Raw genomic sequence first — 16793 nt, forward strand, 5'->3', positions numbered from 1 at the left:
ACTTCTTTTTATTGTTAGGTTTAACAATAAAAGTTTGATTGAAGTTTTGTGATAATGCTCAATGTGAGAATACTCTTTGAGGTTAGTTTAATACATTTGCATCCAGTTTCTGATTTCCCGTTAATTGTTTTTCTAGGTTAGTTCGATATTTTACAATTTTTATACAGTTTGCGAGGTCAGTGCGATGCAGTTACATCCGATTTCCGATTTCTAGTTAACTATTTTTTGAGGTTATTTCAATGCATCAAGTTTATGATTTTATATTAATTATTTTTTGAGGTTAGTTTAATGTAGTACGTTGCATCAAGTTTCTAATTTCTCATTAATTATTCTTTGAGGTTAGTTCAATGCAGTTGCATCAAGTTTCTGATTTTCCGTTAATTATTATTCGAGGTTAGTTCAGTACAATTGCATCCACTTTATGATTTCCCGTTAGTTATTCATTAAGGTTAATTCAGTACAGTTGCATCCAGTTTTCGATGTTTCGTTAATTAGTCTTTAAGATTAGTTCATTGCATTTGCATCCAGGTTCCAATCTCCCATTAATTACTCTTTGAGGTTAGTTCAATACATCTGCATCCAGTTTCTGATTTCTCGTTAATTGTTTTTCTAGGTTAATTATTTCGATATTTTACAATTTCTATATAGTTTGCATACATGTAAGAGTCTGTTTTTATAAACTCACTTTCGTTCTGGGTTCCTAATTACTCGTAATTACTCATGTGAGAAGGCTAAAAAAGTGGACATTTATGCTTTGAGATCAGTGCGATGTAGTTACATCCGACTTCCGATTTCTGGTTAACTATTTTTTGAGATTATTTCAATGCATTTGCATCCAATTTCTGATTTCTCGTTAGTTAATATCTTATTTTCGTTTAATGCAGTTGCATCCAGCTTTTGGTTTTCCGTTAATTATTCTTTGAGATTAGTTCAATACAGTTGCATCTAATTTCTGATTTTATGTTAATTGTTCTTTGAGGTTAGTTCAATGCATTTGCATTAAGTTTCTGATTTCCTGTTAATTATTTTTTGAGGTTAGTTCAATGCAGTTACATCAAATTTATAATTTCTCGTTAATTATTCATTTAGGTTAGTTCAGTGCAGTTTCATCCATTTTTCAATGTTTCGTTAATTAATCTTTGAGATTAGTTCATTGCATTTGGATTTAGTTTCCGATTTCCCGTTAATAACTCTTTAAGGTTAGTTCAATACATCTGTGTTTAGTTTCTGATTATTTATGCTTTGAGGTTAGTTCGATACAATTATATCGGGTATCTGATTTCCTGTTAACTATTCTTTGAGGTTATTTCAATGCATTTGCATTTAGTTTCCGATTTCCCATCAATTATTCTATGACTCTATGAGGTTAGTTAATGCAGTTGCATTCGGTTTTTGATTTTCTGCTAATTATTTTTTGAGTTAAGTTCAATGCATTTGCATCCAATTTTCAGTTTCTCATTAATTATTATTTGAGATTTGTTTGATGTATTTGCATACCGTTTCTAATTTTACGTTAAATATTTTTCAAGGATTTGCATCCAATTTCTAATTTACCGTTAATTATTCTCTGTTGTTAGTTTAATGTAATTTGCATAAAGTTTCCGATTTCCTGTTAATTACTTTTTGAGCTCAGTTATGTATTTGAATCTTGTTTCCGATTTCTTTATAATTATCCAATGTGGTGTGTAATACCAACTTCTACTGATCCATCTGTAGTGTCCTTGCAAACATGACATAAAAAGTAAATTATACTTAATTTATTATGTGAGATCATCGAAGATTATCCAGTTTCCGATTTCCCGTTAATTATTATTTAAATTTTGCATGGCTCACTATGTGGAATCTTCAAAGATTATTTACGAATGGGTGTTGTTATATTAATTATTCTGAAAAATATTTGCAAATATGCAGAACTATTATATATTAATATTATATTGATCACTCAACCAAATTTCTTATAATGTGGAAACCTCACTCTCCATTAAAAAAAAAGAACTTACCTTTGATAAAATCCTTCAACTTCATTTTGTTGTTTAATAATAGAAGTTTGATTGAAGTTTTGTGAGATTGCCTAATAAGGTGAAGTTCATATATATTGAAGCTACTTGAATTGCAAGGAGTTCCCAATCATACGGAAAGAGATAAGATAAACATCATTTTAAATGCAAAACTATACTTATCGAGACATTCCCACAACATATAACCCAACTATGTTTTGAGGTTAGTTCAATGCATCCGCATCCAGTTTTTGATTTTCCGTTATTTATATTTTGAGGTTAGTTCAATGCAGTTGCATCCAATTCCCAATTCTCATTATTTATTTTTTGAGATCAGTTCAATGCAGTTGCATCTAGTTTCTGATTTCTCGTTAATTATTCTTTTCGGTTAGTTCAATACATTTGCGTCCAATTTCCAATTTACTGTTAATTGTTCTTTGAGGTCAGTTCAATGCATTTGCATCCAGTTTCTGATTTTCCGTTAATTATTCTGTGAGATTAGTTTAATGCATTTGCATCCAGTTTCCGATTTCTCGTTTATTATTTGATAAAGTTGCATATGTATTTAGTTTTCGATTTCCCGTTAATTATTGTTTGAGGTTAGTTCAATGAGTTTGTATCTAGCTTCCGATTTCCTGTTAATTATTTCTTGAGGTTTTGCATCCAGTTTATTTTTTGAGATTAGTTCAGTGCAGTTGCATCCGGTTTTGAATTTTCCGTTAATTACTTTTTAAGATTAGTTCCACGCATTTGCATTATGTTTCCAATTTATAATTAATTTTTTTTAGGTTAGTTCAATGCAGTTGCATCCAATTTCCGATTTCCCATTAATTTAATCTTTGAGGGTTAGCTCAATGTATTTGCATTCATTTTCCGATTTTTCGACAATTATTTTTTTATGTTAGTTTGATGTATTTGCATCCAAATTTTGATTTTCCGTTAATTATTCTTTGAGGTTAGTTTAATGCAGTTGTATCAATATTCTAAGTTTCTATTAATTACTTTTTAAGATTAGTTTAGTGTTTGCATTTGCAGCTAGTTTTCAATTTCCCGTTAAATATTATTTGAGATTAGTTCGATGCATTTGCATCCAGTTTTTGGTTCCCCATTAATTGTTTTTTTACGTTAGTTTCATTAAATATTATATATATTTTAAAACATTTGTCATTATTACTTTGCCGTTATTATTTTTTTTTTCATTTTCTATTATATATTTTGTGATGTTATTTTTTGTATAATTATTTTTAACTATGTTTTGAGGTCGTATTAAGGATATATTCGAAACAAGTCGGTGTTTTATCATAGACACTAAAATTGTATGATTTGTAATAGGAAATTAGTTTATACAAATCACCTATTTTTTAGTAATTTTTTTTATTTGATTAAATATATAAGAATTGGAACACTAAAAATATTACAAATCACCTATTTTTTAGTAATTTTTTTATTTAATTAAATATATAAAAATTGGAAATACACTCAAACTCTCTAAAGAGATTCCATATATGTGGGATTGTAGGCTATTAGAAAATATTATCTTTTATATTAGAGTGCCACATAAGATAGAGAAAAGTCTTAACTCTCATATTATAATGCCACATAGAAGAGAGAAAATCTTCCTTTAAAGGTCTCTCTTTTAGTATATAGATAGTAGATGTGATTTACCTAGAATAAAGATGGACCCCACATGACAGAATTTAGAGTCACACAAGTCACTGTAAAAAAAATTCAGAACACCCTCTTACATCCCTAAGAGGCTTTACTAAGCACTTCATTTTTACAGCTTGAATCCTGTAAGCAAGCATGTCAACTAAAAATATCGATAGTTAATAGATTTAAAAATACATTTACAAACAAAGTCTCCTGTGTCCTTTACAAGAACTAGATTACAAAAGATGATTGCCATTCACCGGAAAAAAAATTCAGTAACATTGAGGGGTATATTCTATCTAGTCCATTCACGTATACTACATAGAGGTGGAATCCAGCGGCTGCTTATCCAAACCATCTCCTTGAGAATTGAGCTCTTAATACCTGTATTGTTATATGGACATACATCGATAACACATTGACAACAATTTTTCTAATTCTGTTTACAGATTTTGCAGTTTAAATATCTCCCATTAATGTCGTTTTACATTCCAAGTCAATACAAGATGACAAGACACAAGTACATCAAACACTGAATCTCTGCAAACTAAATCTTCCAATTATTATTCTTGATAGGGATCCCTTCTTGATAAGTTGCAAAACTCTTTAAAAGAGAGCATGTAAAAACCTTCCTAACAAGATAAGCCTATATTTTTCTACAGAGCACAACTTCCTAACAAAATAAGCCTATAATTTTCTACAGACACAACTTTTGTGGATGAGATCCTCAGCAAGTATAGAGTATCCACATCCAGCACTCACACAGGTGCACTTATGATGCTGGCATAGGGTGCCTGAAATTAATCCTGATGCTTCCAAAGATTCGATGTCCAGTCATATGGTTATAGACTTATAGGCCTACAACAAAAGATTCATTTGATTCTTGGGTGGCTCCAAAACTGAAAATATAGCACGGTCAAACCAACCGCTGAAAATCCTGATAGGAATAGCAGAAATGTTGTCAGTTATTATGCCAAGTACGGTTGAGAACGAAGAATCACAAGATATGCTGATGCAGAGCATGAACTGAACAAGTCACAAATTATACTTTAAGAGAATAATATCCTTGTAGTGACCTAATATCTCTTCTTTAAACACATCAAAAGATATCACTAGTATTTGGCCATGCTTGTTTTACTGAAAAGTTTAAGACACAAAAAAGAGAAATTGAAAGAGAATGCATGCTGCCGTGCTGAGTTTATTCTGCAATCTCACCTACCTTGCAATGTCTGAAAACAGAATAAAATAAACACTCCTTATTTAGCATCTCTCGTTTTTTTTTACTTGATGTACACATCTCCATTAACACTGAACACTCCTAATGTTCGGCATTAAGTGCAACAGATCACCAACCGTAAACCCTTGTCCGGTAACGTGGCAAAGAAAATTTTGACGAATAATAACATAAATCTATAAGGTTTCTTGCTAAAGAGTAACAGGGTTTCATCCTGCTTCAGTTCCTTGGGTCCGAAAACAGGTGTTGAAATGAGAAAACCTGGCCCCTTATCCTATTGATTTGGCTACCAAAATAATGGACCCATTGGACCCAGTATCATGCAGTAGTTTACCGTAATGGTATCCATATATGTCACTCTAGCTCAGTTTCGCTACCAATCAAATCAATTCCCATATTAAACTACCCACAACTGAAATCCCAATTCTCTGTCTATTCCTTTCTAGTATACACCTTACTTCTACAAAGATCTCTCAATATGCTATTTGTAGAGCAACAGACACCTATAATGGTTATCTTGCCTTCAAATAAACATGTAGATGATGCAGTCTCAGAGACATATTGAAGCATTGCAAAATAATGAAAATATACAACAAAGTAAACCTGAGATGACAAATCACCACAAACTCAATGATCTCTGACCGCTTATCTCAGTTGATTGATTGGAAAAACAAGGTAAGGGATGCCCAACCGGCGACTGGAGGCTTCATAGAGTTATTCGTATAATGGTGCACATTTATGTGCCACCCAAGATGTTAGCCTTTTAGGCTGTAAACATTAAGAAGATACTTATATATAATAAGGCCTTGCAGTCAATAAAAATCCCTTCTCTCGTGATTCTAAACAGTGGATAATCATGACATTCATAATGATAGTAACAACGATTTTTAGATGTTTGTAAAACTTTACAGTTCACATTCCCTCCTGATACAGACATGAAGCGTGAACATTACCAGGCCCCAGCGAGCACCTATGGGTTCCCAATACCAACATGGAGAACTTCGCTGTTGTTCAGAATACACTTCTCCTAACCTACTCCAGCGGTTTATATTCAACTATAGAATCATAAGTTGCCATTTCGAATGCGCTTTCAGAAAAACATCTGCAATATAAAACGTCTTACAACTTTAGAGTTTCCAGCTAAGTATCAAATTAAAAAGTAATGCCAGCAAACAATGCTCACATAATCCAACAGAGAAAGAAAACAGAATGAATTGTTAGTCCTGCAGCTCAGCAAGTTTCAGATTTGGCAAAGATGAAAAAAGAAGAAATAAGACTCATGAGCTTCAGATAATACGTGAGAGTAGTTCTCAACAAGAATATAATAATCTTTTACGTACACAAAAGAGTTAATAGTAAATGACCTTCAGTAACATCATACAATATCTAACACGTACTATTGGTAATAGTTTCATGCATAATCTAAGATTCACAATCTAGGAAACCAAATTTTAGGTGTCCGATAACAGTGTGGCCTCTGTATGAAGAAGAACACAAGAATTTTGACGATAAATCTTTATACATGGAGGAGGTGATTTTATCAATCAAATGGCTGATATTTCTTTGGTCAAAGTCTCAAAGATCTCAGAGGAATGGAGGTGCATGTCATTTGGGAGCTTCATCTTCAGATAAGATTCCTTGTTGGACAAGGTTGTCGGTGATTTGAATTGTAGATCCTACTGTAACTGTTTTCTGTTTGTTCTTTTCTGCTCTGTTATTGTCTTTGTAAAGTAGTCCTAGAACTGATTTTTGTATACTATCTAATAATCCTCTATTGTTATCGATAGAAAAATAGTGAAACATAACAGCAAGAAATGCTTTGATATCTTTTACATGTCTCATCTTAGTAATCCATCCTTCTAGAATAGTCCACCCAACATTGCACACAGCGAAGGTAAGTTCTATTAATCATTATACTATGTTTGAGTAGAAAGCATAACATCAACCATAAAGACAACTAGTTGAACTGTGTGACTAGTAAAATTGGATGACTAATAGAATTGTTAGTTAATGAAAGTAAAAAGTGATCCAAACAAAGGAAAATATCTAATGTGCACAGAAAACCTCAAACTACACTGTTTTTCGCTGTATCATGGCCAGATAGAAAGCATAATTACATGCCAATTGCAATGAATAACTAGTTGAACACTCGAACTATACCTTAGTTCATGCCAAAATAAATTGGTGTGATCCTGGAGGAACGGTCTTAATTGTTTCACAAATTTATCCTCAAGGTCAACATGCTCCGATGATGCTTTCAGCTTCTCTTCAAGGCTTAACATATAGAGAGATGTAGCTAGATGAACAATAACTGATGGGTCCGGGTCTTGAAGGATGGCCCGCAGTTCCCTTTGAATCCATGGTTTTATTCGGCACTGCATCCTTTCTTTGAATATTGAACTCCTTGATGTATCCTATAAGTTAAAAAACACAATAAACCTATCAATTCATGATGATGCAAAAACTGAAAATGCTGGAATCAAGACTTAAACATCACTAAATTGGTAGGAGGAAAACCTTCTCACCACATCTCTAAAGAATGTGCAAAACACACTTAAAAAGTATATAATACACTAGGCACAAAGTTCAACTTTGCATATTCATGTAATGGTAGTAATCTAATAACATTACATTTTCAAGTAATGTGAGTACCTGTTCAGGTAAATTCTTGGATGGAAGAGGAAGTGCCTGCAAACGTCGATTATAAATACTGAAAAACCAAAAACAAAAATAAGACCAACATTCTAAAGTACTAAACACAACTCACAAACTTCAAACTAAACTCAATTCACAAGTTAGAATTACAAAAACAGAATATACCTTGCTCTCCATCTAAGAACTCTTTCCTCAATCTCCTCTTTTCCATTGAATCCTGATGGCCTAAACAATCGCCGCCACGGTAATGGCCTAGAATGCTGGTTTACACTATGCAATTCACTCCTCAATCTTCTCACACTCCTATACCGACGCTCAAATATCAATTCAGACAATAAAATAAACTCAATAGCTCAAGTTCAGTTAAAAATCTCACCTTTGATGTGAAAACCGCCTCGTTTCACTAGTTTCGACTTCAAGACCATTCCTTTTCTTCTCATTAAGAATAGGTAATCTCTCTTCTTCAAATTGCCTACTTGAATATCTAGATTTTAAGAACCAAGAATTGAATTTGGAATTACAAAGAGGGCAATTTCGTTTTTCCAAATTGGTCCATTTTTTAATACAATTGATGCAATAAACGTGCATACAGGTGGATAGAACTGCTGCTTTTCGATCATTGATGTGTTCGAGATTTGTTTCGAATTGCGCAAGCAATTTTCATGGAAATTGACATTTTTCTGTTTCCATCCTTTTTTAACTTTAGGGATTAGTCCTCTAATTCAAGGATCACTCGTACATTATTACTTTTTTACCCTTCGATATGTATGTGTGTTGCGAATCTCTATACACTTTGACAGGTGGGATTAGAAACGGATGCAGAACAGCAGGTTGTACTTGAAAATCGTTGAATCGCACTATGGAATTTTGGAGATATTTGTAAATGAGAATTGTGGAATGTGCCATGGAATATGTGATTATATGTTTATTTTTGGAGTGAAGCTCTGGATGTAAAACAAATGGTTAGATCTTGATCATTAATCATTCATCCTGTACCACGAACCCTATAAATGATCGGAGATATGTCTGTTGTAACCAACTGCCTGCAATTTGGACAAATAGAGGATAGAATTAAACAAATTATATGAAACAAGTCACTTCTTTATAAGATGTGGATGTAATGTGGGAAACTAAAATTTGATGGATGTCGGGCCGAATTGCGAAATAATGAAGCTACTTAATTTTGTCCGTGATAAGAAACAATGAAATTACCAATGCGACATGTATGCAAGGGATACTCATTTTACATTTACCACTTCTTAACTTCTTGAAACAATAATGACACCATTTAACTTTGACTTCTTTTTTCCTGAAGTACCCCATTTAGTAAACTATGCCAAGAAACTCAGAGTAGCTAATTCCCTAACTGCCAATACGTCAAGTTTTACAAAGCAGCAATACATACCATGATATTCCTGATAAAATTACACTCATCTGACAAGAAAACAACCGTCTTCGCACTGATTGTTCTTACGCACTGATTGTTCTTCCGTCTTTGCGTTGTTAATATTGCATTTTCTGCCAGACTAATTTAGCTAACCAGAACTAAAATCGTATTTCTTTTTAAAAAATTTACACTTGAACATACATCAATATACAAGGCTGCTTTACTCTCCCTTTCTCCTTTAACCCATATAAACAGTACATGAATAAACTTAAAAAGATAACTCAAAATGACGTACATATATAGCACTATAGCAGAGATAAGTTCGTACATACTATCCAAACTACATATTAAATGGTTTTCTAGGTGTTGATGCTCGATTCTCCATAGATTGCAATCTTTGTTTCAGATGAAAGACTTCCACCTGTAAAATTAATGTGGATTTGATGAAAGCATTACACATACCACCGTACCAGTCTCATGGTGGCAGATCGAAAAAACAACCAAAATACTACTTCAAAGAATACCTGCAGCTGGAATGCTCTTGCCCTTTCTCCTGCAAGGACTCCCCTAGTTGAGTGCAGCTCCTGCAGCGCATACACAAGAAGCAAATCACTCAAAACCAACAGAATTTCCATACAGGCATTCAACTGAAGACACATTTGATTATTAATTTAACTAAAGTTATAAGGTACATATGAAGTAAATCTCCATTGAGCATTAGCACCTTTTGTGTATCATCCAAAACTGCCTTTAAGAAAGCCACATCATGCTCAAGACGTACATTGTCAGAATGCACAATATTTGATAGATTGTTAGACTCTTCTTGTGCAACCTCAAGGCTCGCTAGTTTTTCCTTCAGCAGCTCCAATTCCTTGAATGTCTCGGCCAACGTTTTCTCCACATCTTGCTTACTCTTAGTAACAGAATGTAAATTTTTATCTGCAGCTTCCCTGCTTGCAAGTGCAGCAGCCAACTGCCCTTCTAGAATCCCATTCTGTCTTGCTAAAGTAGACATTTTAGTTTCATATGCCTGATGCAAGCCTGCTGAGCTCCCATCAGTTTCAGAGATTATCCTGTCCTCTTTATCTAGGTTTCCATTGAGATGCTTCTGAGGAGCTTTTGTTAAATCATCCTCAAATATGAAAGGTATCTCTTCTGCATTGGACACACTTACAGAAATATCAGTCTGAACTCCTGTATCTTGTGATTTTGTCTTTTGATCTGTTTCCTGAACAAATTAGCACCTAATAATTTAGCAGCAATAGACTAATACATTTACATATTGATAGAGATAGATCAGTTTGTAATGTGGTCATACTTTTTCTTTTATTAAAACTAGCGACTTATATCCATGACAGAACAGAAACATCATTTCATACAGCCAAATATTATGTTGTCATGAAAGTAAGCATGCAAGCTATCCTTTACTAAGAATGTTTGGGTCAGGTTAGCAGGACGTGGAGATACCACACAAATCTCTTATGTAGGGGCACTATATGCGTCATGAAAGTAAACATGTAACCTCTCCTTGCAAAGAACATTGGGTCAGGTTAGCAAGACGTGGAGAAATCATACACACCTCTTGAGTAGGGACATTATACAGGATAAGGGCAGGGCAACCAGTAGGTCTAACTCAGCTAAATCATCTAGGAAAATGGCGAAGATATGTAGTTACTTTCTTTTCAATAAATTACGATGTACTATGACGGATTATCTCAAGGAACCTGTATAGATGAAGTCTTCAGTATGGAGCAATCTTCGACCCCTTTAGACTTCTCCCCTTCAATATTTTGAAGTATTTTGAGAGCTACATTATATTCCCCCTCATTGTGAAATTGCTTGCGTAGTGAAACATTTCCAGAGACAGGATTTGAGTTGAGAAGACAGGATTCAGATATAGATCTCCTACTAGAACCATGATGGTCTAGCACAGATGCAAGGTTATGTCTGGCAACAGAGTCAATTGGGTATGGACGAGCTTCATTATCAATATGGGCAGCCAACTTTATGGTATATGATCGATTTGCAAATGCCAATGGACATGACCCTTGGTCAAGTGTAGTTCGCTGACCCATGGAATTCTCATTCTTTTCCATCATCAGAACTTCAACCTGTAAAAAATTATAATGATAACAGCTAACACTTCAGATAAAATCATGGGACGTCTCTTCAGAAAAGGGCTAAATATGAGTTCTCTTTTCAACCTGACTTGATGGTTCTTTTTTACACCCCCCAAATGCAACAAGAAAGACCTTTTCTTTGTGCTGCACAATTACTAAGCTGAATCCCTGTATAAGAAAACTATTAAGCTGTTATACCAAGAAGAAAATAAGCAACTATTACACGTTGTCGCATACAAATATGAGGCTGCATGTATCAATTCTGATATTGAGTAACGTAGGGGTAAGAGCAATGAGTGTAAGTGTATAACCCTTATTAATTGTTTTAGTAGCACCTTGTTGAAAAAGAATAGTTTTTTGGTTATTAATGTTTCGTCTAGAAGGTGACACAAAGAACAGTAAAGTACATGAATATATTGCAAGTCACACAGTGTCACAGTGAGCTCCATCAAAACTATGCCTAGCTTGAAAATATTGTTAGAGCAAGAATATACTATCCAAACTACATTTGATATCTCAAAAATAAAGCCAGAAAAGACTAGAAATGCTCACTTTGTTGGTAGTAATAGAAGAAGGAGGAGATGCAACAACTACTGACCACTCCACTTTTAGAACATCAAAAACCAAGGTTTCCATGTGACCTGAAAATAAAAAAAGCCGAGTGTCGATAGACAAGATGTAGATAGCTAGGAAGCACGGATTGTTGGTAGTAATAGAAGAATTTTTCAAAAATATAGGATACGGATACGTCATGGATACGTTTGAATAATATATATATATATATATCACCAAATTCAAATTAAAATGGCAATTCTACTTCATAAAATGACCAATTCAAACACATTAAGCAGCAACTTTATATAAGTGTATACCACTGCAAGCAAATGCCAACAAAAAAGTTCAAAACAATACAATGTATTTGTCAATCAAGTTGTCCAATTTCAACTAAGTCATTTTCTACATCTTAATTCACTTCATCTTTATTCTCTTGCATCTCTTCTTATCTTGGATTTTATTTCATTTTTTTTTTTTTTTGTTGAAGTTCCAAAAAAAATTTGTGAGATTACTATCCCCCACGTATCCCCCACGTATCGGAAATTAAAAAATTAATTAAAAAATCAGATACTCCAAATCACGATCCGACCATGTCGATCCGGGCGATATCCGACAAGATGTATAGAAGTATCCGTGCTTCATAGGTAGATAGCTAAAAAAACAAGTGATTGAATCATACACCATTGAAGATGTGATTCTTATTAAATTAATGTCCCCATTCTTAAAAGATCCCATGAACTATTGTAGAAGATGGCATTAAGCCATTAATAGATATACAGATGTATAAGTTAATCCCCAGTTGTTGATTCCTTATCATACAGAAAGATGGAAATAGCAATAAAAATCTATATACTTGAACTTCATCCTCAAATTATCATTTGTTACCAACCAAATTATTGTTAGAGAAATTGGTCTGCTTCACAAAACTTTGATGAACAGTGGATACGGGTGTTTATATACTTTAAAGATAGAAAAGGCTGAAAACAAAGAAGGAAAAGAAAAAAAATAAATGGAACCCGCCTACCCATTAATACACTTGAATTGATTTTCCTTTTAAAGTAAAACCCCTAATGAACAACAAACATTCACGCAATTTTATTCCGGTGAAACAATATCAACCATTCTACTTGAAGATCAATTGTGATTGTTACACTGAATCCCCTTAATCTGAAAATACGGGTATCAAGGGAAGATTGGTGGATTAAAAGAATATTCATGGTGAATGATGAACATGAATACGTACATCAGTATACAGTGTTTTTATTCCATATTTACTTTTTATTTGAAACCTTCAAATGATAGACTCAAGCTCACTCCACGCACTAACCCTCAACACTGGAGTTCAAGATGCCCAATCACCTGGACAAGCTTTTATTCCTAATCTAAATGACTCAAATTTATCAACAAACTCAAAGACAGTTAACTTCCTATAAGAAATACTTAAGTAGCAGAAAGAGGCAAGTAACAGGAGAATAATCAGAACATAAAAATATGCTATAATATGGCCTCGAGAAGAGAATCACAGATTGGACCCGGGTTGCCTTCCAAGATACAGGATTCTATGCATTTTAAAATAAGAAAAAACCTCAGCGTGAAATCCATATCAAAGTATAACCAAGGTAAGTGCTTTACAAAAGTTTGCTTCATACGTTTTTTCCTGCTTCCACCCCCTGCAATGTACCATTTATATCCACATAAAACTCCACAACAACCTGCTCTAGGAGATGGATGGAACCCTCTGATCTTAATTCTTGACCATATCATCTGGAGAAAAGAAAAGATGACCTCAAAATACCGCAGCAGCATTCGTAAGGAATTGAAGCACATGAGCACAAGCACAAGAAATATTAATACATACAAGCCAAGTAGCCAAATTAACATACCGTTTCAAAGTCAAGAGAATACAAATCATTTAGAGTCCTGGACTTTGAAGTTCCTCCAAATATGTAAAGGATTCTATCATCATGCAGGGCAGCTACATGGTTAGATCTGGGAGATGGTCCGGTACCTCTGTAATGATATTCATATATGTTTAACACAAGCAAGTTAAGCCAAACATTGTAGATTACTCTAGACAGCACACAAAAAAAAAGTTTTTATTTTCTAGTTTTCACTCACTAGATAGCAATGACCTACAAAAAAGTAAAGTTAAATAGGCATAGCAATGTGTCACGAATAAAATGATATACAAAAGTTAAGTTGCGAGGCCAACAAAATGGACGTTCAACAAGAATGAAGTAATAAGGTAATACCAACGTCGAAAATAAGCAAGTTCTTAGCTCACTCACGTGCAATGAAGAGGAAGCCACATTAAAGACTTTAGATCAAACATATGAAGATCATTCAGTTTCCTTCGTTTGGCATCTTCACCACCAAAAAGGATCAAAACAGAACCAGCTCGGATTACAGTATGGCCACTGCGGGCAACCTGGTAATATCATCAAACCAAAGCATACAACACATCATTCTTTAGCTACCAGTGACATAAGATCAGCTACTCAATTACAGGAAAAGCACAGAGCACAGACTATAAATTGGGGTCAGATCATGTTAGCTGGGAAATCATTGACAGTAAGACAAACTGCAAATAAATCTTAATAAGCCTGGTTTAGAATACACTGTACCATAACTTCATTGGAAAATGGGGTAACTCTTTCTCGAAGTGTACTAAATAAATCATTATCCATAGGCAAGAAAGATGTCCAAGTACATACAACAGATTTTCAGCACTGAGCATAAACAAGCCCAGGATACAAGGATTTTATGAAATCCAACTAAATCTTGGACCAGGAAAATAAGGTGGGATTCATGACACCATGGCTATGTGATGTTACGTGGTCCCACCTGACTGATATTTTCATCAAAGTAGTTTACTTTTGCACCCGTCGGATGGATTTCTACAAATTCCCTGACAGTGTTGTGAACCCTAGAGGCTATGGTTTATGTTTGAGCCTGCTTGATATTGTGATAACCTTTCTGTGTTATCTTCAGGAAGGTTGTCCTACCTCAAGCCTGTGCCAAATATGTTCTTACTGACGAACTTGAATTCCCTAAATGAAAGTCTAACCTAAACACCAGAAGATAATAGTTTACACCGTTAACTACTGTAAGTCTGTAACCCATGACAAACACTGCCATAAGCTCATGATCCAGGACATTTATGATGACGTCATACATCCAGTTACAGTTAAATATGCATGCTCTTCCAATCAAGTCTGAGAAAATACCGGAATTTCCCCTTTTGCTTCAAAAAGTGACCAGCATTCTGCTTCTGTATCAAATGCCCAAACTGTGCTACCAAATAAAGAACAGAAGAACATGAGTTACTTATTTCCTCCCTCCTAACAGGTAAATTTGATTATCAAACAACAAAAAATTCTAACCTGAAAGTTTGTCACTTTCGGGGTCAGTTTTTCCTCCGATCAGGAGTGCCTTTTTCCCCCAAGTAACCTAGTTGAGCAAGACAAAAGATTGAAAGAACAACCTTCAGCAGTCCGGGAGTATTTACAATTTATATGCATTAGAACTCTGATAATTCTGTAGTAATTTAAAATGCCAAACTTAACGGATCAAATAATTCACTTCGAACTAATTTCATTCTAGAAAGCAAAAACTATCACTCAGTGAGACATTTCAAACTGCAACACGCATAGCACTGATTTAAATAACTAATGGAAGGACATGATACACCACCATCTAGTGGAAGAAGAAGCTATTAGATCTTTACCAGACAATGACCCTTACAAGCAGGACTCTTTAGTGGAAGACTTGTTGGTGACAAATAAAGCTTTGAAGATGCTGTTGTCCAGGTAAATTTTTCAAAATTAAGCACCTGCAAAAGAGAATCACAGAAAAAAAAAACTCAAAGCAATAGTCAGATGAATATCAAATTTGAGCAAAGTCAAGATCAAGGGCTGAAAAAGTAACCAAACAAAGATAAACCCATCCTTGCATGCAAACAAGGTGCTAAACATTGGATTGAGATTGAAATCCAACTATTTCGTTGTAAACACCATCCAAAAGTTTGATGGTCACAAACTCACAATACCCCTAATTCCCATTGCCAAGTTTAGATATTATGCATCTAATTCCCTATTAGCACTCTTAAAATTTTAAAGAAACAGAGAAATTAAGTATCTAGTACCTGCACATCGTCTAACAACCCATGACCAGATTCACCACCAACCACCACCATTTTATCCCCAATCACAGTTGCAGCATGCTGTATGATGTACATAATAAATATTAGAAATAATAAGTTAGGACAATCGAATAAGCAAACAATCAAGGCTCGAAGATAACTAATGCATACATTGAATCGAGCTATAGGCTTGTCTCCAGCAGTTGACAAAACCATCCAACTTTCAGAATTCCCCGAGGTGCAATTATTAAGTTCAGCCTCAGCGGGCGAATGTTGGCAATTAAGTTCATCAGAATTACTACTTGCCGGCGCAATTTCTTCTCCCTAAAACATTATAACTTGAAGAATTAACATACATTCTCACTAACTCAAACCATATACAATGAAATTCTTCTTATATAACTTACAATTGACTTGGTACCGCGTTTAATGTGTCGGATTGGACTTCTAGTCCCTTGAGTTGGATCAGATAGATGAACTTTCAACCTATTAACAAACATATATGAAAAAATATTCACTTCCTTAACTTTTAGCTATATAAGAAATTAGCAAAACTAACCTTCCAAGCTTCATTCGTCTTCGCGAAAATCCAAACATTTTCTCCTAAACAAAAAGAGTCAACATTTAAACTATGAAATATTACAAAAGAAACTACACTGCCCACAAAAGATAAAAAAAATAATTATGACATCATCAAGTAAGCAAATAAGTAAATGAGTCTATTAGCTTAAAAAGCTTACCAAGTGTGGGAAAACAGAAAGTTAGCAATCTGAGTATATTGCTGTTGAGAATAAAATATCGTCTTAAGATTGAAGTCTGCTGTTAGAAGAGTGGAAATGAAGTAAATATATATAGAGAGAGAGAGAGAGAGAGAGATTCTGGTTGAAAACAAGGAAGTGGTTAGTTGTTAAGTATGTGGAAAAGAGAAGATGGTTTTCTGTGTATGTAGAAGCTGGAGAAAGAGAGGTCTGGTTATGAGTTTTACTGAATCTGAGCTTGTGAAGTTGTATCAGTAGTTTCAGCTGCCTACTTCATTTGACACTGTGACTGACTC

At 34.2% G+C, this 16793-nt stretch overlaps 2 protein-coding genes across 8 annotated transcripts; both read right to left on the reverse strand.

Moving 5' to 3' along the window:
* Positions 1 to 4065: 4065 nt before the first annotated feature.
* LOC147499052 (uncharacterized) lies at positions 4066 to 8266 on the reverse strand. Of its 7 annotated transcripts, none has more exons than XR_015195679.1 (6): positions 7913 to 8253; positions 7702 to 7839; positions 7534 to 7591; positions 7042 to 7295; positions 5835 to 5983; positions 4066 to 4584 (listed from the first exon to the last, which is right to left on the reverse strand). XR_015195679.1 is itself a non-coding variant. In XM_086560861.1 (5 exons), the coding sequence occupies exons 1-5, from the start codon at positions 8122 to 8124 to the stop codon at positions 4506 to 4508; spliced, it is 741 nt and encodes a 246-aa protein (XP_086416987.1). In that variant the 5' UTR covers positions 8125 to 8266; the 3' UTR covers positions 4066 to 4505. The 7 variants fall into 7 exon arrangements, 3 of the variants coding, with proteins under 3 accessions (XP_086416987.1, XP_086416988.1, XP_086416989.1); XR_015195680.1 differs by having other exon boundaries at positions 5485 to 5983; XR_015195681.1 differs by having other exon boundaries at positions 4187 to 4584; positions 5485 to 5983; positions 7702 to 7827; positions 7913 to 8255.
* Positions 8267 to 9072: 806 nt separating this feature from the next.
* Positions 9073 to 16793, reverse strand: LOC147499053 (Galactose oxidase/kelch repeat superfamily protein). Its single transcript, XM_086560864.1, has 17 exons — positions 16480 to 16793; positions 16299 to 16342; positions 16147 to 16225; positions 15911 to 16063; positions 15743 to 15820; positions 15326 to 15430; positions 14982 to 15048; positions 14826 to 14887; positions 13887 to 14026; positions 13482 to 13608; positions 13248 to 13362; positions 11596 to 11684; positions 11128 to 11211; positions 10648 to 11034; positions 9648 to 10151; positions 9448 to 9507; positions 9073 to 9344 (listed from the first exon to the last, which is right to left on the reverse strand). Exons 2-17 carry the CDS (start codon positions 16334 to 16336, stop codon positions 9264 to 9266), a joined length of 2169 nt encoding a protein of 722 aa, XP_086416990.1. The 5' UTR covers positions 16337 to 16342; positions 16480 to 16793; the 3' UTR covers positions 9073 to 9263.

Source organism: Coptis chinensis, chromosome 5 (genome assembly GCF_015680905.1).
Source record: "Coptis chinensis isolate HL-2020 chromosome 5, ASM1568090v1, whole genome shotgun sequence".
NCBI lineage: Eukaryota > Viridiplantae > Streptophyta > Magnoliopsida > Ranunculales > Ranunculaceae > Coptis > Coptis chinensis.